This window comes from Eublepharis macularius, chromosome 17 (assembly GCF_028583425.1).
Source record: "Eublepharis macularius isolate TG4126 chromosome 17, MPM_Emac_v1.0, whole genome shotgun sequence".
Taxonomy (NCBI): domain Eukaryota; kingdom Metazoa; phylum Chordata; class Lepidosauria; order Squamata; family Eublepharidae; genus Eublepharis; species Eublepharis macularius.
The window spans coordinates 18,456,688-18,481,673 of NC_072806.1; the positions used below are offsets into that span (position 1 = coordinate 18,456,688).

The 24,986-nt window shown below is 46.3% G+C and overlaps 1 protein-coding gene across 1 annotated transcript in view; it reads left to right on the forward strand.

The window, feature by feature from the left end:
- Positions 1-24,986, forward strand: part of PITPNM3 (PITPNM family member 3) — a 118,228-nt gene that overhangs the window by 68,883 nt on the left and 24,359 nt on the right. Inside the window, exons 5-7 of the mRNA XM_055001601.1 lie at positions 13,166-13,242; positions 14,738-14,973; positions 24,311-24,500. Of these exons, the coding sequence (XP_054857576.1) occupies positions 13,166-13,242; positions 14,738-14,973; positions 24,311-24,500 (503 nt within the window). The remainder of the gene's footprint in view (positions 1-13,165; positions 13,243-14,737; positions 14,974-24,310; positions 24,501-24,986) is intronic.

Here is a 24,986-nt window from a genome sequence, read left to right on the forward strand (position 1 = left end):
CTTTGAAAGGCGGTTCCCCACAGGCTTGCCCTACCACATGTTGCTTCCAAATGCTTGAGAGATGGAGGGTATGAGCACCCCATCCACCCTTGCCTCGGCTGCCCCTCTTGCTGCCTAAGGCTTGGTCAGTGGTGACTGAACCCAGTGGCAGAGCCAGTGCGCACATTCCACTGTTGCGTATACTATAACCAGGGATCATTTCATAGAAAAAGAGCTGCAGGAACTCATTAGCATAAGCCATTAGCGTATGCCACACCCCTTGACATCACCAGATGTGTGTCATTAGCATAACTGATTTGGATGTGCCACACCCCTTGACATCACCTATTCTGGCTGTTTTGGACCCAATCCTGGCCATTCAGGGCTGAAATTGGGCCCAAAATGGCAAAAAGGGGCTGAAAATGGCCGAAAAGGGGTCCAAAATGGTCAGGATTAGGCTGCTGCTGAGTGGGAGAGTGATCCACCACCTGTCAGAGGCTTGATCCAGGCCGTTTTGGCCCCAATCCAGGCTGATACTGGCCCAAAATGGCCGAGAGTCAGGTAGGCGGGGCCAGCTGTCATGTGACCTCTTTGGGGAACTGCCAGAACTGTGCGTTCCCCCTCAAAATGAGCCCTGACTATAACAACAACAACAACAACAACATTCGATTTATATACCACCCTTCAGGATGTCTTAACACCCACTCAGAGTGGTTTACAATGTCATTATTATCCCCACAACAAAACACCCTGCGAGGTGGGTGGGGCTGAGAGCGCTAGAAGTTGTGACTGACCCAAGGTCGCCCAGCTGGCTACAAGCAGAGGAGTAGGGAATCAAACCCGGATCTCCAGATCTGAGTCCTGCGCTCATAACCACTACACCAAACTGGCTCTCCGTAAAATGTGCCCCGTGGGAGCACAATCCCATGTTTTAAAAATGCATTGATCACGCTCTTGATGAGGAGCCATTGGTACACTCAGTGGCAAGCAGAGTTTGCCACTTTGTAAAGTGCGAAACACTACCAACACAGGCAAGGTTGGATACAAATGGCCTTGTGTCTGCTTCCCTTGGAATTCACACCTTAAGGGATTGAAACAGTCAGGGCTAAAATGGCTATCAGGCATGCCCGCACCCGTCCTACAGTTCCTGTTATTTTAGCCTCACTGCAAAATTCTCTTTATCTTCTGTGGCTTTGACATGCCAGCTTGAAATCCAAAATTGTTGTAGAATTCGGACCTCCCAACAATCCCCCCCTCTCTGAAGTGTTTTTAAACCCTCTTCTTTTAAAGGGTTTCTAAGCCTTCATGACCGCAATGCACGGACAGGACGTCAATGTCCTATCCTGCAGTATTAGGGTCCGTTTCCCATGGAACGTGCTGTGTCCGTTTTTCTAATCTGAGGAGTCCTTCTCGGTAAGCTTTTTGTAAACCAGTTCTGAAATTGTTTCCTGCAAATGTAAATGAGGAAATGCTGTAAATATCCGAAGCTCCATTCTTCATGTGAGGATTAGCATATTGTTTCCTCTGCTCTGTGGCACAAATGAAAGCCTGTTCATTCAGGCAGTGAGTGTTCCCCCCCCCCCTGCTATCCCACCTTCTCTGATCCACCTGTCTAGGTCTGTCTCTCCTCACCCTCCTGGATTCATCTAACGAAAGGGCTTATATTAGTGCCGAAACCCCATAATGCATTTGCATAACAGCAGTGGCTCAACATTTAATGCAAGAGATGTCCTCTTGAGTAATGCAGGCTTCCAAAGGAAGGCCACCATCTTTTGGTAGCTTGAGTCTGTTCTGGAAATCTGGACCCCATCTGATAAACGGTAGCTATGACACAGCTCGCTATCTACAACTGTATTAGGAAGCACTCCGTGCGGGGCTCCTGGAATGCAAAATGAGGTCTGCGCCTTGGCTTCCAATTAAAAGAGCTGTCTTCTGCCTTCACAGTTTACTCATATGTTCCCTTGATGGACAGGGACGTGCATACGGACTAGGAGGAAGCTTCGCTGTTACCACTTAAGTAGTCTTGGTGGTGTTGGATTACTCACAGAAATGATTGGTTGCAACTCTGTTTTTCTAATTTTTGGCAAGGTTTAACACCTCTGGTAGGTGGCGTTTTGGTTTCCCTAGAGGAGCACAGTGATCAGTAAACGACCCCGAGCAATCAGGAAAGGCGAGCCTTAGGACAACTGTGACTAGCTGAGAATGGCTGCAGTCTGATGGTAACTGTAGAATGTTGATTGTGTAAACAGATTGTCCCTAGATTATCCCAAAGGAACTCCTGTCCAGGCAGAGCCCTGCATTCCAATCAGTGTTTCCATCTAAACTTGGCCTTGAGAAACGGGAAGGTTTGCTGCTTGAACAGCTCACGCAGCTCTTTCTTTACATCTTCCCGAGTTCAGCTTTGCAAGGCTGTTCTTTTCAGTGAAAGTTACTACACAGAATGGCTTGTGAGTTTGTGGACAACTTTTTAAATGCCTCTGTGTGTCTGTGCATGTTTGTTAAACAAGACAAACCCACACACATAAAGCATTTCAATATATAATGTAATTTTCTTTCTCATAGACTAGTTGGGGGGAAAACAAACAATGTCTTTTGGGCCCCAAATGAAGAACCACAGGCAAGGATGACTCCATCTGTTTTGTAGCTCCAGGCCTTGTTTTGGAACTCACTTGTGCCATTTTCTGTGGAAGGCCCAGGGCTTTTTTTCTGGGAAAAGAGGTAGTGGAACTCAGGGGGTTGCCCTTGGAGAAAATGGTCACATGGCTGGTGGCCCCGCCCCCTGATCTCCAGACAGAGGGGAGTTGAGATTGCCCTCCGCGCCAGCACGGAGGGCAATCTCAACTCCCCTCTGTCTGGAGATCGGGGCGGGGCCACCAGCCATGTGACCATTTTCAAGAGGTTCCAGAACTCCATTCCCCCGCGTTCCCCCTGAAAAAAAGCCCTGGGAAGGCCCCACCACATCTGTGGGTTCTCATTGACAGGGTAGGATTTGGAAATTACTTGGGATTCCCCCCCCCCCAGGCTGCATAATTAGCACCAGAACTGAGCTGCTGTTACTGATACGAGCAGCCTTCATAGTTGATCAATCCCTCTGCATGTTTTCCCTTAATGTGATTTCATCGCCCGTCCTGTTGCACCATTTCCCTGTTCATTTTACATCTTGAATTCCTTTGGCCATCTGGAAAGGCAGATCACGAGAGATGCCCAGAGTTTTTGTTGAAGGAAGGGGGGCGGTTTCTGTAGTGTTCTAAAGAGGAATTCAACCAGAGGTGAGAGGTAGGTAGAGCAAAAGGGATGGTGTGTGTGTGGCAAAAAGCCTGTCCACTGTTCTTAAGCTACAGGGTAGTTGGGTATGGTTGCCAAAATCCAAGTGGTGGCTGGAGACACTCCAGAATTACAACTGATCTCCTGGCCACAGTGAACACTTCCCCTGGAGAAAATGGCTGCTTTGGAGGGGGACTCTATGACATTATACCCCACTGAGGTCCCCAAGCCTGCCTTCTCCAGGATCTACCCCCCCCAAGTCTCCAGGAATTTCCCAACTGGCAGCTGGCATCCCTAGAAGTTGGTGATACTGTCAGTGGATGTTGAAGCATGTACAATGAGAAAGAAGGCTTTAGATTGGTGGGAGGGGGGAGGTGAGAAATTCTGTCTTGGACATACTGGCCTATAACCTCCCAGTTCCACTGAGCAAAGTTTGAACCCCTTTCCTCCAACTTAAAGGGCTCTTCCTCCAATGGGAATGGATATACAGTTCTTCTAGGCTAGAGGAACTTTTCCCAGTCTAAGGCAGGATGCAAGCACTAGCTTTGGGATGATCATGGAAGAGATGTAAAAGTGGAAATAGCAGACGGGGAATTGGAGATGTGTGGGCTCGGATGAGACCACCCCAATTGTGAAGAGGGGATAGAAGGCAGGCAGGGAAAGATGATTTAAAAAACTAACATACATCTGGAGTGGAGAGTGGGGAAAAAAGAACAAACGAGCATTTGGAGAGTTTGAACCTGTTCTTCCCAAGAGCAGTAAGAGCCTTCCCTCTTTGACCTGCTGAGCTTTTGGGGGGGAGCCAGTCTAGTGTAATGGTTAAGTGTGGCAGGACTCTAATCTGGAGAACCGGATTTGATTCCTCAATCCTCCACTTGAAGCCAGCTAGGTGACCTTGGGTCAGTCACAGCTCTCTTGGAGCTCTCTCAGCTCCACTCCACCTCACAGGGTGATTGTTGTGGGGATAATAATAACATACTTTGTAAACCAAAGTTGTCCTGAATGCCGGTATATAAATCGAATGTTATTATTATTATATTGGCCTCGCTTGGCTTAGGTATTCTATACCCGTTCTTCATGCAAAGCACAGAATGTGACATCTGGCATGAAGGATCCTACCAGGGAGGTCATAGGATTGTGAAACTGGCAGAGAGGCCTTTTCCATCTGGCATTTTCAAGCTTATTGCAGACCTTGCAATCCTCCAAATGCTCGTTTGTTCTTTCCCCCCCACTCTCCACCCCAGATGTGTGTTAGTTTTTTAAAAAATTTAGGAGCCCCCCAACACCATCTTTTTTCATAACTGTGAGCTATTATGCTTGCTGAATTCCACCTTCTGTAAGGGATTTGATTTGACCCCCTTTGTTACCGTAGTTTGCATAATGATGTAATTAGCATAAATTGCTGTAATGATGGTATAAGTAAAGATTGCCAAGGAAAACTGGTAAAAAGCAGTTACCTCACCTGGGAGGTTCAGCGAGTCCCGCTAAGCCTCGTTATAATTTTACCTCATTAAAGCTCCTCCGGTAAATAGAAAAACACATAATTTCCCCTGTAATCAGCTCCATTTCAGCAGCTAATGAAATTTCTCTGTTTTTCTGTACAATCCTCTCTCCCTTCCCCACAGAGCTCAAGGCCCTTCAGCGGCTCTCATTTTATTGTGGTGCCATCTGTGGCTGGAAATATTTTCTCTCCATTCGTACCTCCAGCATCAAGGTGGCAGTTGGCAGGATCTTGTGTTAGTAATGCTCCATACAAGGGCTCAAAATCATCTTCATTTTCTTCTTAAGAGCTTGCTTACCTGGTTAATCAGCCCAGCTCATCATGGCAAATGGTGCCAAGTTATGTAGCAAGATGTTCTTCTGAGAGGCTAACCATTTCTTGGCTTGTGGTATATTTATTTTGCTGAAAAGGGCTCTGAGGACAGTTTCCATTTCTAGATCCACAATTAACATCCAGCTTCAATGCACTCGTTAACTTGAGAGCTAGTTTGGTATAGTGGTTAAGAGCATAATCTGGAGAACCGGGTTTGATTTCCCCACTCCTCCGCTTGAAGCCAGCTGGGTGACCTTGGGTCAGGCACAGCTTCTCGGAGCTCTTTCAGCCCCACCCACCTCTCAGGGTGATTGTTGTGGGGATAAGAATGACATATTTTGTAAACCGCTCTGAGTGGGCGTTAAGTTGTCCTGAAGGGTGGTATATAAATCAAATGTTGTTGTTGTTGTTGTTGTTATTAATCTGATCTTCAAATAGGCTTTCTGGTCTTGGTCCCCCCCCCCCCCGCCCACTTGCTTTGTGTCAAATTCTCCTCATTCTTAGAGATTCTACCGAGTTGTTTTACTACCTAGCATTTAAGTCCTTCGCCTACCGTCCTCTCTCGCTTTCTCTCTTTAACTGTTAGTGAATATGTTTCTTCTAGAAGGTCAGCTTCGATCTTCAACTCCTTAGTTACCTCACATCCTCACATCACATCTTCCATGACAACTGCTAATGTCTGAGAGGTTCGCTTTGAAGCAGCCATTCACTGGAAGCAGTCCCAGCGTTACTCATCTATCGTTCTTGTCTTGGTGGTGGAGAGTGTCCTCAAGTCATAGCTGACTTGTGATGGTAAAGAAAATGGCTTTTCTGATTCAAACTGTAGCCGTGTTTGAAACTTTGGTTCAGGAAGAAAGGCCTGAGAAAGTTTACAGAGCTTGCTAGCAGCGTCAGTACACAGCAGCCTTGGAGATAAGAGCCTCCATGGTACAGCCTTGAGCCAATTAACATTCCTGAACTCAAAGCGAATCTCACACCTGTGGGAAAGAGGCTGGGACCAAAGCTGCAGATTGGTTTCACTTCCGTCCACCCACGTGTTCACCCTAGCAATGGTGACATCAGTCTTTGAGGTCCTGATTGGCTAACAGGCCTGAGCCAATTAAGTCCCCAAACCCATGAAATGTGTTAGCAACATGGAGAGTCAAGGATTCTGACTCTAAGTTAGCTCTCGAGTCTTCTGCAGGATGGCTGTCCCTCTGCAACCATCCTTGTGACTCCTGTCATGGATCTGAACAACAAAGGTCCGGTCTGTCTCTATGCAAGAAACTGTTATTTGCACCTGTGCCTAACTCGTGTTTTGCCTTCTGGAACTACTGGTACGTACAAGAGCTTAAAAGCTAAGGTTTTGTTATTTTTATCCCCACTACCTTGTCTTTTTGAATATCTTTGCACCTTAGATAAATAATTATATTTTTTATCTTGTATGGTTCTTGACCAGGGTTGGATCAAGGGGGGGTAGCCTGTCCCTGGCACTGCCAAAGAGGGGGTGCCGGGCGCGGCTGCCAGCCGCCCGGGAACGTGCGGTGGCTTGCCGCGAGGCTGAGTGCAGGGTTGGGAGACCCTCGCCAGCCCCGCCAATGGGGCAGCTGGCTTGCCGTGCGTGCAGGACCTCCCAGCCTTGTGCTCAGCCACCAGCATGGCAAGCCAGCTGCCCCAGCGCACTCCCTCGCTGCTGCCACCAGCTCGGCAGCTCACCGAGCGCTGGAGTGGCTGGCTTGCCACGCGGGCGGCACAGGGCAGCGGGGCACGCGAACAGCGTGGAGGGCCTCCTAGCCCTGCGCTCATGGCAAGCTGGCCGCCCCAGCTCATGGTGAGCCACGGAGCTGGTGGCGGCGAGGGTGTGCACTGGAGCAGCTGGCTTGCTGCGTGGGTGGCTGAGCGCAGGGCTAGGAGGTCCTGTGCATGCGGCAAGCCAGCCGGCTGCCCCAGGGCACACCCGCGCCGCCACTAGCTCCACGGTTCACTGGGCGCTGGGGCAGCCAGCTTGCCACGCAGGTGGGCATGCCTCCTGCCCTGCGTGATGACGTCATGAAAGTGACATCATCACACAGCGCCAGGAGCATGTGCGTGCTGTGCACAGAGCGCCTGGGCAAGGTTTGCACCGGGTGCCCATGCCCCTAGATCTGGCACTATTCTTGACTCTGAAACCTCAAAAGGCTAAATTGGTGTCTTGACTCTTGAACCACCTACCAGTTACTCTTGGTTTAAGAAACTCTGCTTGCAAGTCACCCTTGCAAGGTAGACCTTCTGTTTAGTTCCCTGATGGGCCTGGGGATTTGTCCTTTTGTTCCTATGCCTTGGGATAGATTAAAAGGACTGGTGGCAGCTATTGAGACTAATGTGAGAGCAGTCTCTCATTGACAGTTTTGTAAAGTTCTGTTTAACAAAGATGCGGAGCTCTGTGCGTGTTTCCCCCCTGCTGTGGGCGGAAGCGGCAGACCCCCCCCTCCCCGTGCTTCTTGATAGTGATGACCCCTGCTGCAGTTTTCAAGGCAAGAGATTAACTGAGGTGGTTTGCCATTGCTTGCAACCCTGGTCTTCACTAGAGGTCTCCCATCCAGTTACTAACTAAGGCTAACCCTGCTTAGCTTCTGAAATCTGATGAGATCAGGCTTACCTGGGCTATCCAGGTCAGGGCAGTTCTTGTCTTGCCCCAATTAAATCTTGAAGGTGGCTGAGGAGGAGGCTGGGCTGATGGAAGGCTGAATTTAATTTTTTTTTAAAACAACACAGAACTGGGAAAAAAGGTAAAACTTGATCCTAAGATTTAATTGTCAGCAACAGTAACACAACCAGTTGCTTGCTGTTAGGAGACCAGTCCTTCTGCCAGCATTCTTCAACCCTATACATCCAGAAAGTAGGAACAGCAATCTTACATCCAGAGAGACAACCTTTCCTAATATTAAGCTAACCTGAAGGGACATACCAAAGAGCAATCTAATGTCAACCCCCGAAACTGATATCCAGGCTTCATCCAAGGGAAAATCCCTTTGGCTGCGCCCTTTGGTACCTGGCCTCTAATGTCAGCAGCATCTTTCATTCATGTCGTTTCAAAGATTTCAGCTCTGATGCAGGAAATGACTCTCTGTAGCTGGATATCAGGGCCTCAGTTGACAAAGGTGGGTGTATATTGGGCAGTTGCTGCAAACTAATCCCTTTTTCTTCAGTAAAGAAGCTTGGGAAACTGATACGGCTGAGGAAGCCCAAACCCTCTTTGAGTTAAGCAACAAGTCTTACCTAGCTGGGGTCTGCTTCACATCGGAAAGGTAGCAGGTGAGAGTCCAGATTTGCTGGCCTAGCTCAATGAGGAAAACATAGACGTCCCCTCATAAAACCAAACAGAAGGGAACATGGTGATGTTGGTTACCATCTAGGTAGTCTTAACAGAGCTATTTAAAGTAATTGCTAATTATTTTTTCTCTGCTGCTTTTAAAATGTTGACTTAGCAGTTTGTGAAATGCTTTTGTACAAAAGCCAAACATGGATCCCGCCGAGTTTAGAGCTGTATCTACCTTAACATCTCCTTATTAATTTATGGTTGCTAAATTGTAAATAGTATTATGACAGCTGGTAAATTAAATGGGATTGTATCAAAAGGCATAGAGTCTAGATCAGATGAGTCTGGGATGAAATTAACCAGCGATGTGTGAAATGTGATTAATATTACGAATTATGGCAGTAATTGAAATACATATAGGACATTCTTTAATTGTTCTAAGTGTTTTTGCTGCACAGTATCTCTTGGTAATGCTGACAGTAACCCTGTAAGGAAGGCCAGTATAGTTTCCTCACACTATCCCAGAGGCTTGTGACAGAAAGGCAAGATTTGAATTGACGGCTTTCATCTCTCAGCATGCACCTCTCTCAGTGCAATCCTAAAAACCATTTCCTGGGAGTAAGAGCCATTGAATAGACCAGAGGAGGATTCTGGGTAGACCTGTTTAGGATACCTCTTTAATCACTCTGTTCTACCTGTTCTATGACTGATGCCCAATGAAATAATGGAAGTCCTTCTTCTTTCAGTTAGTACTCACAAAGCCTTTGGCCAATGTGATCAGAAAACTTTTTTAAACACATGGGAATTTAAATGTAAATCTCTCTAATCCTAGTCGGATACTCTAACCACTAACTCACGCTGCCCCTTGTCATGCATTTGACGAAGAGAGCTGTGGCTCTCGAAAGCTTATGCTACAATAAAGTTGATTAGTCTTAAAGGTGCTACCAGACTCTTTACTGTCCCATATGCATGTGTATAGGTCTGTCCTCAGACAGAAGCCACTGGAACCCAGTCCATGAGGTCCATTGCGCAAGCTGGCATGGTGTCAGCATACAAACGGGCTATGCAGACAGGTGTGGAGGGGGAGGGGGGCGAATAGTCCTGATTGCTGTCCTAAGTAAATAAGACACTCATGTCTTACCCATCAGATTCCACAGCTGTTTCTTTGGCAAAAGACAAGTGTGGGGAAGAACTGAGAAAATCATGGCGCAAAGGCCAGGGCAAAAGGAACCCCACATCCTGCATGTTCTTAGCCTAATGGAGAAAGAATGTTGGGTTAATGTGCGCCCGCTGACTAGGCCAGTGGAGGGCCAGACAAGGATGCGCCTGTGTAACATAGTGGAAGCAGGTGCCTTGCTGGTAACACGTGGCTTTGCTTTGGTGCTGCCAGTCAGAAGCAATGAGGCCAGGCAAAGCAGCCATGGCCTATCCTTACCTCGCCCCGTTCCCACTGACCAACCCAGCAAGTGTAGAGAAAGGGGTAGTGTGGGGAAGAGGAGTGGCTAGCAGAGGAAGACATGGTACCAAAGGGGAAAGGGAGGGGCCCCAGTCTACATTCTGACCCCACAAAAACCCGGTATCCGCCCTTTGCTTTGGTAGAACCTAGGGCATACCCAGGATGAATATAAAGTGTAGTTAAGACCTCAAGAGATTGAGAGAATTTTAATAATGATGGGTTGGTTTCCTTTGGAGTGTGTTTTATTGGGCATTCAGAGTCTTCGGGGCCTTGTGTTGATCATTCTGGCCATTTGATTGCAACTTTTGATGGAGTTTTCACACATCCAGTGACAATGGATACTTTACACCAGTTGTTGCGCAACATTTATCTTTAGAATAACATTGAGCAGAACACGCAGATGTGCGGGTGAAGTTGCCATGAGAGTCCATCCATGGTGTCATGTATAAACCTTAAAGTAACCACGCATCATTTAAGAAAGCAACACCTGGTTCTTCATTTTGTTATTGGCTTACTATATTCCTGGATATGTGTGTGTGTTTTTGTATATTATTTATTTTGTATAAATATTGCATTGACCACTGAGGAAGGCCTTTAGGGGCCAAAACGCATATGGTCTGTTTGTTATTGGGTAGTCCATCGATTGTTTGTGAGATTTTATAAATCTGTATGTACTTATTTTTGGTCATTGGGTAAATCTATCATTGTATATGAAATATTATAACCTGCAATGTATTTGTTATGCAATCTGATATTCAGACTTTAAAAAAAAATTAATTGCTGTTCATGTGTACAGTCTATAATGAATATTTGTCATTTTGTAATATTTTGGTATAGTTAGCTTGACCCTCTCATTTCACTCACTATTTTGGGCTGAGTCCCCCCCGCTTTTTTTTCCGTTTCATTCTGACAACACTCCTATGAGGCCAGACAGTCAGAAACTGATTTGCACTGTGCCGGAATTCTGTCTGTTGCATTTTTACCCCACCTTTCCAGTAAGGAGCTCATAGCAGCGTGCCTGGGTCTCCTTCCCAGTTTTGCTTCCTAAAAATCTTAATTTCGCTTCTTTTTTAAAAGCACGTTAGTCACCCACATGGCTGCCTGAAAATGCTTTGAAAGCATGTGTCTACTGAAATCTCGGAAGCCAGACAGATGGTGAATATGGTTGGGCCCTGGATAGCTCTTCCCTAGCAAAGCCAGAATAAATTATGCAAAACAGTAAAACAAAATCGCAGTGTAAACCACATATCTTTCCTGCCTTTGATGACCTATATAAACTGCTCAATGAGATTTTCTTGGCCCAGAATCTGTATTGCTCAGGTGCAAATCTTTTAATTTGTGTGTGTGTGTGTGTGTGCGTGCGTGTGTAAAGGAGTGTGTAGCTGTACCCATCTGGCCATTCTCAGGTGTTAGGTAAAAAGGCATACCTTCCTTCCTCAATTTGTCCTAATATTGGCCAGTTTGGGGCATTGAGCTCCAACCCTGGGGATCTTTGTCTTTTGAAATGAACCCTGGGCACAGTGCAAAGCTGAGATTGTCACTGAAAGGGACGCTCACCTGGGAGCCCCACTTGTTCCTGGCTAGCAAACACATGTGAGCTTGTTGCGCACATGTTTGCAAACACTATACTGTGTCCCCGCTATTAATTCATACTTCATATTTTCATGGGTGTACTTCCAAGAGACATAATTGTGAATCAGCTCTACCCTGTCGAGAGACCATGCCTGTCTCTTCCCTTAGTGCTGTCTCTGTTGTACACATTGGCCGGAGCACTAAATAGAGAAGCCATGCGCAGCGGGGAACTTACTGCCTGCCAGGCATCTTAACATCCAATTTGAGTCTGCGCTGCTCGACTGATGTGCTGGGGGAAAGTCAGATTCTAGTTTTGATGCCTTGTCCCTACATGCCGATGACAGAAAGCCAATGTCCTTTTCCCTAAAAAAAAAAATGGGGCACTGATTTGAAACGAGGGCTTGCCTGTGGGGCTGTCGTTTCCAAGTGGCTCAAAACGGCAGTTGGAAGAGCCTGTTTTCAAAACAGTGAGGCTGGAGTTCTTTTTATATTGATTCCTGCCGCGTTTGGCTTCTGTCTGCTTGCCTTTCTTGCGCAGTTTAAAAGCTAGAATTTTAGTTAAGGGAAACTGAGATGATTTTATAGTTTGACTGTGGAGGACCTGATTTTTTTTCTGAAAGCGCTGACTAACTTCAACGTGATTTTCTTGGGGATTGGCTGCAGTGCTTGAGCAAACTTGGCTTATCCAAACATCAGAATGAGGTGATAAACTTCTGTGGCATTAGCTACAGGGCTCTCTGTCATTTTAGGACTGTGAGGGATGGTAGCCCCATTTTGAAGGCTACTAAATAAAACATTCCCTGAAAGGAAAAAAACTGTCACCTCAGGTTGACAGGTTCTAGCCCAGCCCATTCCCTGATGTGCTCGTTCTCTGTTTGCGTGGATTTTTAAATGAGCCTTTAAAATGGCGTTCCCCAGTTGTAGTCTGAAGTAGTACATTCCATTCTAGCATTCTGGGATTTTATCAGCTCAATACAAATATTGAGGACTTTATTAATATTTATATCTATTACTGTTAGCCTCCCTTGGTAATCTAAGATTTAAATCCTTGAAATAAGCAAATCCTATTGCATGCTTGTGAAGGTAGCAGATTTTGGGGGGTGGGAAAACTGCACAGGGGCAAGATTTAAAAGCTCCTCCTCTTCCCACAGCATTTAATGTTAATTTTAAGACTTATTTTCAGTCACAGAATAACATGTGACATGTAGTTCTCACTAGGATTGGAAAACACATATTTGGGAAGGGGCAGGCTCCGTTTCTCAGAAGCATGTCAAGGAGTGGATCTCAAGAGGAGCTTGTGTGAGCCCAGCAACAAGGTGAAGGGTCAAAAGATGGAGGCAACTATATTAATTCTTCTGTGGTACACAGCTCTCTCCTTCCCCACCCTTGCTGAGGGGCTATCAGGAGAGAAAGGAAAACAAAACACAGCCAAAGACAGCTACAGTATTTAGAGAAATGGCTTCTGAGGCAAAGAAAAGCTTGTGCAAAAAATGAAACATTTACAATTGCTTGCAAGTATGCCTTTAAGACCATACAGCTTTGCTTTAAAATGCACTTAACATTTTTTTTTTAGAAAAACAGACTCTCTCCTATTTCATTCATTATGAAAAGAGCCTTTACCTGGCTATGGTCATGCCGGTGGAAAACCGACCAGTTACCAACCCCAGGCCCCACTCTAAAAGAGAATGGAACAGCCTGTCCTGCGGGGTTTTGCAATGCTGGTGCTGCAACCAGATGTGATGAAAGGGTTTTTAAAAAGGTTTTAATCAATACAGAGTTTTCTCTCTCTTTTTTCTGATTTCAGGAGAACTGTATAGGGCCTCTTTAAGGAAGCAGCGGTATCCTGCTCAAGGCAGCATTGAGATTCATGAGGACAGTGAGGTGAGACTGTTGCCCCGACATGGTTCAGGCAGCTGCTGAGCCAGCGGCAGCACTGGGGCTTTACCAAGGAAGTGACCTCAAATTCTGGTATATGCTGTAGGATTTGGCATGAGAAGGGATTTCCATTGAAAAACTGGCGAGGTGATGTCCATATCACATTTGAGCAGTGCTGTCATTTCTGTAGTTGCGGATTCCAGTTCGCATCCTACTCTTGGTGCGAAGCGGGAGGGAGCAGGAATTTAAATCTGGGTCTCCTTAATCCCAGTCTGATTACTGTACCACCCTGTCTCTTGTAGAGATGTCTAGGCTTGGCTTCAGTACTTTCTTTAATTTGTTTGATTACCCACTCCCACCCTCGTGCCTTTTCAACCCATAATAAACTAGGATTGCCAGGTCTGGGTTGGGGGAGATTTTGGGGGTGGAGTTAGGGGGAGGGCAGGGTTTGAGGAGGGGAGGGACCTCAGCAGTGTTATAAATGCCATAGAGCCCACATTCCAAAGTAACCATTTTCTTCAGAGGAATTAATCTGTGTTGCCTGGAGATCATCTGTAATTCCAGATCTCCAGCCACCACCTGGAGACTTAAACGTAACAGAATATCATGAAAACCTAACGAAATAAAGTATTCATACAACAATTACAAAGTCATTGACTCATTCTTATTATACCAATACACAATTCACCATCAATAACATAGACCATGCAATCATCCCACCCTATAGACCTATACATAAAGTGCTGGTGCATACAGTACAGTTGATGTACAATCATTTAGCACCATTCAATCTTCCTTTTATGAACAATTTAAAGTGCATAAAGTCCATCAATATCAGATAAAGGTCTGGTTGTGTAGGATGAAGGAGAAACCATCTAACAGGCAGACCGGTTCACTGAGGGTCCCATTTCTGTTTTGTCAAAGATGGTCAAGAGAGCCGACGTCAGTGTCACCATTCCTAGGCCGTTTTCACACGCTCCCTGGGAGATTGTGCAAATTCACAGCATGAAGTGTCTTCCTAGCATGATCTCCCGGCACAATCCCCTTTAATGGCCTGATGACGTCAGAAAAAGGGCCATTAAAGGGGATTGTGCCAGGAAATCACGCTAGGAAGACATTTTTATGCCGTGAGTTTTGCGCAATCTTCCGGGTGCATGGCCGTGTGAAAACAGCCCTAAAAGATCCTATTCAGCCATTGACAAACCAGACGTCAAATAATGCTCCTAAGGAAGGCTGAATATTGCTAAATGATTGTTCTTTGACTAATTGTAATTAGTTGATGAAGTAATTGTTGTATGAATACTTTATTTCGTTAGGTTTTCACGATATTCTGTTACATTACTGTTCCTCGTGGTTCTCTCTGTACTGCCACCACCTGGAGACTGACAACTCTATGAACTCACACAAAATCCCTCACACACAGCCCACCATTTCCCCCCAAATCAGTCCCAGGATGCACGGCTCTTTTAAATACGCCAGTCAGTTCTCTTTCTCTCTCTAGGAAGGAGGCCAGCAAAGGAGCTGCAAAACTCACGTCCTGTTTCTTGTCCTCCATGGGGGCAACATCTTGGATACGGGAGGAGGGGAGCCGAGTAGTAAGACGGGAGACGTCAACACTTTCACGGCGGTGTTTGAGAAGGTGACGCGAGCCCATTTCCCCGCTGCGCTTGGCCACATCTTAATCCGGCTTGTCCCCTGCCCAGCTGTCTGCTCAGAGGCCTTCTCTCTCGTGGCCAAGTGAGTCCCGTGCTTGCTTGCTTTTGCCTGCTTTGCTCAGTGGATTAGACTCGACTGAGGAGCAGAACTATCTGAGGGAAAAGGTGGCATGAAGACTCCGGGTGGAAATGTTTAGCCTGTTGTATTATTTATTTATTTCATTTATAACCTTCCTTTCTCCCCAGTCGGGACCCAGAGTGGCTTACATCGTCCTCTCCATTTTATCCTCACAACAACCCTGTGAAGTAGGTTAGGCTGAGAGGTTGTGAGTGGCCCGAGATCACCAACCAAGCTTCTATTGGCAGAGTGGGGATTCAGACCTGCGTCTCTCAGACTCTAGTTTGACACTCTAATCGCTATGCCATGCTGGCTTTCTTAAGGGCTCAGGGGACAGATGGACTGTTTTGCCCTGGGCAAGCTGCTCTCTGCCTCAGTTTCATAGATGGGAAATGGAAATAACCCTCAGTTGTTCAGGAGCTGGTGGTGGTGGAGGAAAGCAGAGGAGGATTGTAGAGCACTCACAGGCCTACATGTGCTGGCATTAGTAAATTTAAATAATAGCAACAATCTGAAGCAGTGACTTATGTGCGTAAAAGATGACTTAACAAGAGCGACATTTTAACAGACGGCTGGAGCCAAGTCAGATGGCTTTTTTTTAATGCTCTGGCTTTCTGAGGCTCCTGAAGGAAACTTTCTGAGCCCAGATTTATGGAAGTACAAAAACTGTCACTATGGCATTTCAACTGAAGAACGAGTCTCTGTGAAAATGAAATGCCGCTTTTGAGAATAGGAATAGTCAGCCTATTGCACAGGAGGGATTGGTTTAGTCTAATATTTACTGCTGTCTGGAAAGCTCGAGCATGCGGCTTAACTTGACGTCCTTGGCTGGGCATGGTCGGGAAGAGGGGAAGGTTCTGAGTGAGCAATGCAGAAACAGGGGTGGGAGGAGTTAACAAAAGACCCCCGTTTCCCCTGGATTTGAGTTGATGTTATGGGGGCAGTCACTGCATATGGGGAAAAGAGTGGGGAAAACTTCAAGAGGTACAGTTGGCCAAGGCTACTTTGTCAGATACATGAAGTGCACTCTACGGAAAAGACATCTGGTTCACAGCGGAAACACAGTTGGATCCTATGACTCCCTTCAGCTAAGATGGATTGTAGGACTAAGTATACCTTCAACAGAAAAACACTTCCTCCAGTAGAGAATTACTTTTTTCTAATAGAGAAAAGTCTTTGTTAAGGCATGTCTTTGGAGGAAAGCTTGGGGGTGGGGAGGAGTTACAGGATCCAGCTATGTGGAAAGGAGTCATAGGGTTGGATCCAGCCACCTTTTTATCTGGTGAAAAAAGCAAGGCATGGTCCCCTTTATTCACGCTAGGGGCCATACAACCTGCACAGACAAAAGCCATATGGGATTGGGAGCTGTAGTAAGGAGGAGAATTGGGCAAGTTTGAGTGCATGCTGGGTAGATCCAACCTGTAGGATTTGACCCATAGGGATTCATCACTTGCTGTGATGTTGGATGTCTGTGAGAGCCAGAGTAAATCAGGCACCCCTGGAATCAAGAGGACGCAGGCAAAATGCTTTCGCCCGTTTATGTTTCACTGGGGATGAAGGATGCCACACACTGTGGAAATTGCCTTGGCTATTTTATACTGCACAAGATGGATTTTTGCACCTTGTTAGAAGCTGCAATTCTGTCGTCAGCAAGATTTCATTCTATGCTGGTGGAGGAAGACTGGGGAAGGAGGTGGGGAACTGGTCACCTGACTGACTCTCTTTCCCCACTTCCTGGGATTTATTTTTACCTTTCTCTTCCAGTTCTGCATCCCTTCCCTTGAGATGCTTAAGCCAGAAGGCATCCCAGCATTTATGTAGAGTAATGGTAGCTATAATTTAAAATCTTAGAGCACCCTTTCAGTAGTTGTTCCATATGCTTTACATTCAGAAATAAAATTAAAAACTCTTCCTCTTCTCCTCCCCTCCCCAGCAATCAATCTCATCGATATAATTGGCAGTTAGCGGACTCTTGTGTCTAAATATACCTCCTGCTCTAATTGCTGTGTTGTGTCACATCTCTGCACCAATATTAATTTCTCCAAACTGCCAGGGAGATAGTTGGATTTTGCCGGCTTGTTCCTTGACGTTCTCTGTGTTCAGAGATTCGTCATCCAAACAGTAACATGTCCTGGGTCAGTTTGACCGAATGGCCGAGAGAACATCGGCCTGTGTTCTTTCAGGGGCAGAAACAAACGCTGTCAAGCTTGGGAAAGGACTTTTAATTGGAACCACTCTATGTCAGGAAAATTTGGGGCTGTCCTGGCAAACATGTCAGTGAGGGCTTGTGAAAATGCTTTCCTTTGAGGTCTCTTGCTCCTTTGGTCAACATTTGCCCTCAGTTATAATGATGACATCACAAACTTGAATCTGATTAGCTACATATGGTTGTGATGTCATCCCTTTTACTACATGAACCCATGAGTAGTTGACACTTTTCTTACAGTTTCTCGGTGCAATAATGTGGTCTCCCTCCTCCCCCAACTAAAATAAAACCAGTGCGTCATTTTGCACACATTTATTTCTTGGAACAAGCCAGAGAGGAAATGAACAAAATGGGGAAAGCGGCAAAGAAAATAGGTGGGATGAAAACGTTCTCAATAAATATATATAAAAACTAAAAGAAATTGCACACTTGTACTTTGCTACTATAATGAAGGAGCTGTGGGTCAGTGGTGGAGAACCCGCTTTGCATGTGACCACATTAGAGCATGTTATCTGACTGATATCACAGTCTGTAAGCTTAGGGTAGCATTTACGTCATTACACTTCCAGTCTATGCCAACTGAGATGCTACTTGGGCGATTAAAAAAAAACCCATCGATCAGCGGATATGTATCTGTGGAACCTCAACTGAGGACTTACCACACTGTGTTTTAAATTGTCCCTTATACCAGGAACCAAGGGGAAAATTTCTTGCGAATATTTTATCTGGTCTTCATCTTCTGTCTGACTTTGATAAATTAAATTTTATTCTTTCAGATACAGACTGTTTTATTTCGAATAGGATGGCCCTCTGTGCCCTGGCTGCTAGGAAAATAGGGGCAAATGTGGTAACCAGGAGAGTAAACAACACATGACATAGATTAGAAACCGTTCAGTTTTAATGTTGTTTAACGTTTACATTTTAGGTAAAATGCATTTTGTAGTAATTTTATTTATATCTATTTAACTATATCTGTATTCTTGTATTTTTTTGTTCTGTTTTTAATGAATGGTTTTAGATTGTGAAGGCCTATGACCACATATAATAAATTCGCATTTGCATGTAGAAGGTCCCAGGTTCAATCTGTGACCACATCTCCTGTTTTTTAAAAAATAGCCTTATGTAATAAGTGTTGGGAAAGATTTTTCTCTGCCTGAGAGCCTCTGTCTATTGGAGGAGAAATCGCAGTGCTAAACAGGGCAACCTTCTGACAGTACATGTTCATATAAAGCTCTTGTTAGCTTCCTGGACTCTCTGCCACCGCAACATCCTTCCAGAAATAGTTCTTTGTCAGATCTCCCTAAGACATAGTTACCTGGCCGAGTAGCTCCTCAGCTCCTTTGGCAGTCCTGCTGTGGATATTGCTTCTTGCACTAACAGTCCTGCCTCAGCAGTGAAGCAGACACGGACAGTCCATGCTCCTTGGCACCGGCATCAAGAACAGGAAAGGTGGTCTTCTTTGTTGATGTCTATGAAGCATACCCTCTGACAAGTCTCCTGCTCTGCTTTCTAAGAGAGAAACGCCAAGGATCTCAGGAAAGTTGGAGCAGGCCGAAGGCTTGATAACATTCATGGGCAGCCGTGAGGGAAGGAGCATGCTTTCCTCTTCAGAGAGGGTCAGTTATTCCTCCCAAACCTTGTGTCTGAAGAAAGGAGCTCTGACTCTCAAAAGCTTATACACTGAAAATCTTGTTAATCGCTAAGGTGCCACTGGACTCAAATTCTGCTGTTCTACTGCAGACCAACATGGCTACCTGCCTAAAACTATCCTTCCAGGAAGCTGGAAAGGGTCCCCTTAGCCCCTTCAAGGATTTCAGCCCTTCATATGACGTTATTGGTGAGAAATGGGTGTCCATGTCAGGGAGTCTAGTGTTTCAAGAGGGATCTTTTGGCACACGGACTGTGTGAATGCTCAGAGCCTTCTTTGGCACTAGGCATAATTTATGCGCAATTTCAGCTCCTGTGATTGATTGGCAGTGTGAAATGTCTGGATTGGCTTGGCCTGGTACCAATACACAGAGCTTGGCCTTTTCCCCTTGGTTGGTCAACAGACCTTCTTCTGCCTGCTACACTTCAGGCTCTGGTTCCAGCCTCTGCTCTCAGGGAGAACACCTCCTCTGGGTTGTGGTTTGGGTGCTGCCACCGTTGGCCCAGGCTGGCCCTGACAGGCTGTTCCTTGAACATCTAACAATGGGTTTCGTGAGTGAAATGATGATCGTTTCTGTCCCGCTCACGGCTGAGGCAGTATGTCGAGAGCAGCCCTAATGCAATAAAATGGGAAGAGAAATGTCAAGCTCTCAGCTGCTTCTCAAGATACCATCTTATTTCTTGTGCACTGCTGAGGGAAGTGGCTTCCGGAAAGGCTTATGGCTCTGGAACTTGACAGCAATGTGAGAGCTTCTAGATGAGGCCTGCGGGTCTCATCCTCTCTCCTCCTTCCCGCTCCTGCTGTCACCACTGATTGTCACCTCACTGAACTGTACAAAGTCAACCCCCAATTAGAGGGCAACCAGCTTCACCCTTAGCTTATCAATACTATATATGGTGAAGTGCCAGCAGGAGGAAGAACGATGGGGGGGCTGGCATGATGTCTGAAGTCATGTCTGCACTGCTGGTGCCAGCCGGTTGCGGTCCTGTGGCTGGATTGAGATTTGAGTCTCCTTAGGGCATAGTGGTTAAGTAAGAGCGGAACTACAAGTGACAAAAGGCACAGGTTGGACACTTGTCAGCTTCCCTCAAGTTTTGATGGGAAATGTAGGCATCCTGGTCTTGCATCTTGGCTCTCTGACTGCTGTCCAATGGACTTTTCAACTGTTGCTTGTCCAACATTCCTCCAAGCTGCCTACATTTCCCATCAAAACTTGAGGGAAGCTGACAAGTGTCCAACCTGTGCCTTTTGTCACTTGTAGTTCCGCTCTAAGAGCCCTCTTGGGGGGTGGGATGGAGTTTGGCAGTGGGAGATCCTGGGTAGGAGTATGTTTGGTATTTGCCATTTTGCCACATTCTACCTTGTTCCATGTGCGTCTGACTCATTCACAGCCTTACACGGCATAGCTGAGCCCGTGGCAAGGCTGTGGATGTTTTGATGTTGTGTGGCTTGTAGTCTTATCCCAGTGGGAGAGCCCCTTGATCAGGACCCTGGCCACATTTTGCCTTTAGCTACAAGCCACAGTTGGACGTGATAGACTGAACTGCATCTGTTACTATTAGGTCTCTGCTCCATCTCTCCATGCCACTTTGTAGTCAGTGATCAAAATTTGTAGGCTAACTGGGCCTCTGAATGTGATTGGATTAATTGCCCTGATGTCACAAAGGGTTGAATTTTTTTCTGGCTGCCATTGGCTGAGCTGCTGTGTTCTGAGACAGTGACAAAGAATGCAAATAACACTGGCTGCCGCAGCTAGCACCAGATGATGCTCACAGCAGAGGGTGCTTTTTGAGGGGCTACAGTGAGGTGGATCGAGACCCAGTTTGGTGTAGTGGTTAAGAGCGTGGGACTCTAATCTGGAGAACTGGATTTGATTCCCCACTCCTCCACTTGAAGCCGGCTGGGTGACCTTGGGCTAGTCACGGCTCTCTGGAGCTCTCTCAGCTCCACCCACCTCACAGGGTGTTTTGTTGTGGGGATAATAATGACATACTTTGTAAACCACTCTGAGTGGGTGTCAAGTCATCCTGAAGGGCGGTATATAAATCTAATGTTGTTATTATTATTATTATTATTGCTTGTACATAGGGCCTGGCTAATGCCCAATGGACTGCTCTCCCTGATCAAAGTAGCCTGGCTTAATTGTTCAAGCCAACGGCCCTGTCTTTCTGCATTGCACCTGCCCTCTGCTTTGCGCCCATGGAGTCTGGATTGCTCAGGTTGGTCATGGGACCTGCTGGCCTCTTAAGCATGCCGAAACTCCTTGATTCTCTGGGATCCCAGTTTCTGTCTTGGAAGTTCTGTGCCTGAATGCTTGCTTCATTGCCTTCTATGCTTGCATAGTGTACATGAATCATGGTCTTTTTCATTTTCCCTGTTGAGGGGTGTGTGTGTGTGTGTGTTTAAAATGTTTTCCCAGGTTCCATAACTATTACCCAGAGATTCTTTCTGTGTTTTGTATTTTGATGGCCTTTATGAAGCGGCAAAGTCATTCAGTTGGGAAAATGATAGAGCCTGCAGGAAAACAGCTGAGCTCCAGGACATAAAAGCTGTTTTGCTTCCTCGGGTGCAAAATGTTGTTTGGACAAGCGCCGACACAGGCAAAACACAGGACGGTTTTTCCTCCCCTTCAAGACAAATTCAGCACTGCCTACCCCCCACAAGGACTGAACCATTTACCTGACTGCTACCGAGATCAGCAGCCAAATAACGGAGAGCCCAGGGTGGGTTTTAGCACAGCCTGTGGGCCAAGACCCTTTCTGTTGGCTCCTGGCAGCATCTTACTGCCACCTTGTGGCTGCTGGCTATTCTGATGGTGCAGTGGGCACAACGCTGCTATTCCAGGGGGAAAGCTGTGATGCAATTGTGTGATGGCAAGGAAAAAGAGAGAGTAATCTGTATCTGCCTCCAGGTAGCTAGTAGTTACCAATATTTCATTTTAATGGAAAGTGATGGCTACAAGATGCTTTCTTAAGTGAAGACTGATGGCTGGTGGCAGCCAGCTACACAATGACACAGGAAGCTGCCTTATACTAAATCAGACCTTTGGTTTATCAAGGTCAGTGTGCCTAGTCTGACCAGTAGCCCCTCTCCAGGGGTTCAGGCTGAGATCTGTCATATTACCTGCTACCTTATCCTTTCACATCGCTTACCGTTTAACCCTTTCAACCGAAGATGTCAGGGATTGAACCAGGGACCTGCTGCATGCAAAGCAAATGATCTGTCATTGACTCGCACCCCAAGGTTACCAGATGCAGAGCTGGAGAGCAGCTATTTGGCAGGAACTAGCAAAAGATGCAGAATTTTGCAGATCGCTGACGAGGGCACTCAAAGTATACGCTGCTTGCTTTGGGAGAGAACTGATTCTGCTTTCGGGAGCAGCCTTGTTTCCCCTTCCTTCATATTTATTTTTATATTCATTCATTTAAATGCCACCTTTCTCCCCAATGGGACCCCCAAGTGGCTTATGTCATTCTCCTCTTTTCCATTTTTTCCTCATAACAAACCCTGTGATGTAGGTTAGACTGAGAGCTTGTGTGACTGGCCCAAGGTTACCCAGTGAGCTGTACTGAGAACCAGTTTGGTGTAGTGGTTAAGAGCGGCAGGACTCTAATCTGGAGAGCCAGATTTGATTTGCCACTCCTCCACTTGAAGCCAGCAGATCTTGGGTCAGTCACAGCTTCTCGGAGCTCTCTCAGCTCCGCCCACCTCACAGGGTGATTGTCGTGAAGATAATAATAACATACTTTGTAAACGGCTCTGAGTGAGCATTAAGTTGCCCTGAAGGGCAGTATATAAATCGAATGTTATTATTACTGTCCAGTAGTGTCCCTTTCTAGCCAAGATGGGCACAGGCATGGAGAGGAGAAGAGGAAGTATAGATTTCACTGTCTCCTTTTGCCTCCTTTCCCCACTTCTGCTTGTCCTCCATCTCCCCCTCCTCTCAGCATTCAGCGATACTTCTCTGAGGTGGTGCACCATCACTACCCACCCTTAATTCTGCAGGAACTTTTCCTGCTATGAGTGGACTTGGATTTCTCCAGCATGTTGACTTCTTACGGTGGCTGTACATTGGTGGAAGTAGTTTATTTCAGCAGGCTCTGGAGCTAAGTTTTGTGGTTTAGATAGTCAAGTCCAGCTGGTGCGGCGGGGGGAGTGTTTGCCATCAAGGCTGTCATGCGTTCGACTCCATCAGGCAAAGTCTGGAAACATACAACAGCTGCCAAGGCTGAGACATGGTGAGACGAGAGGTGGAATCGTCTGAATCTGCCCTCCAAAGCAAGTTTCTTTCTTAGTCTCTGCTTTTTCTGGAAGAGTAAATGCAAGGACAGCAGGATTTTAGCGGTACCTTAGAGACTAACAAGATTTTCAGGATGTAAGCTTTCGAGAATCAGAGCTCCTTTCTTCAGCCATGCAAGAAAACATTCCTCTATGACCTCTCAAGCCAAGCCAGTTTCTCCAAAGAGAGGGTCTGTTTTGACATTTGGGGATGTGTCTTTGAATATCTGTTCTGAGAGACTCCCTCTTCCACCTTTGAGATTGTCCGAACAATGACTGAAAACCGGGAGTAGGAAGCTGTTAAGAGCATTCTTTGTAAAGTGGGGGCTATCCTTTGGGTTCAAACTTAGAGGGGTGAATGCAGGTGGGGGCTTCCTTTGCTTGGCAAAGAGGAATCTGGGGGCGGAGGGTGCTTGTGGGCTGCCTTCAGGCACACAGAGATGTGCCTGGCAGGGCAAGACTCCATTCTTCAGAGTGACTCAGGTTGGACATTTGAGAAAACTTTCCAAAGGTAGGGGCAGAAACCTTTTAGACAATCACAGCTGGTTGGAATTGTGAGGCCTTTGTCTTTTGGAAATCTTGAGAGCGCAGACTGGGTTAGAGACACTTAGGATGTTCTAAGGAAGGTCCGAGAAGGAGAGATGAATGACGTGTGCATTGTTGTTGCCTGAAGAGGAGATGTACAAATGCACAAACATGTATGTACACACCCTGGAGATATGCTTATTTTGTCCCATTTGGCAGAATAAGTGCCTCCCCTCTTCAGAGGAACCCCAGAAAGGTGAGCCAAAGAAATCTCAAACTCTCTCTGAAATTTCAAAGCATCTCTTTTGTGACGGACCTTAACTCTTAGCTCTTAGCATTCACTTTGACTTCAGAGGCTTGCTTTATGGATAACGCAAGTCAGTCAAGAGGCAGAAATAAGTTTTAAGAGGTTGTTTTCCTTCCGAATAACCAAGTGCGTCAATGCTTGAGCACGGATATGGTCTGAAATGGGAGGGGGGGTCCTCCATTTTGGCAACATGTGATTGCAGTGTGGGCCAGCATTTTGCAAGATACAAAAACTGGGCTTAGTCTGACTTTTCCCCTCTGCACTGCTCCCCCTTATTTGTAGTATACACCTGTCAACACCAGGCCATTTGCACTGTTGCCACTTTCTTCCCTTTCAGCCTAAATCCCTACAGTTATGATGAGACATCTCTAAGCAGCAGTGAAGACCACATCCCTCTAGCCGCCTTGCCACTGCTGGCCATCTCCTCCCCGCAGTACCAGGATGCGGTTGCCATGGTGATCAGCAGAGCCAACCAGGTTTACAACGAATTTCTCAGATCTCCTGATGGGACTGGCTTTAATGGGCAGGTACGGTCCATCCCTCTGTTTGATGGGCAGGACGAATGCGAGGGTTTTGAGTGCTCCTGTGTGTCGACAAAGGTGGACTTCTCTGTTTCCAATCAGAGCATCTTCATAGCTGTACCTAATTGCTTCCTTTCTGTTTTGTTGAACTGGCATGTTTTTTTTCATGTTAATTATAAGCAACACAACTGGATATTGCTAGTGGGAAATTAAAGCATCTGTTGAAGGCTGCAGGAACCTTTTGCACCATGTTAGTAAGCTACAAGGGCTGCATTTGCTTGGGCCACAAATTCCTATTTAGGCTTAGAAAGAAATTAAGGTGTACTATATCAACCCTTTACTGCATGAAGGCTGCGGATGGGCCATTTATGGCACAAATCCAGGGAGCGTGGACATTTGCCCTTGCCTGGTCCAGAGAGTAACACCATGTTGCTTGCTGCAGTTCAGCTTCCAGTCTCCCAGCTCCAGTAATAAACCCTAAACCCCAAGAGG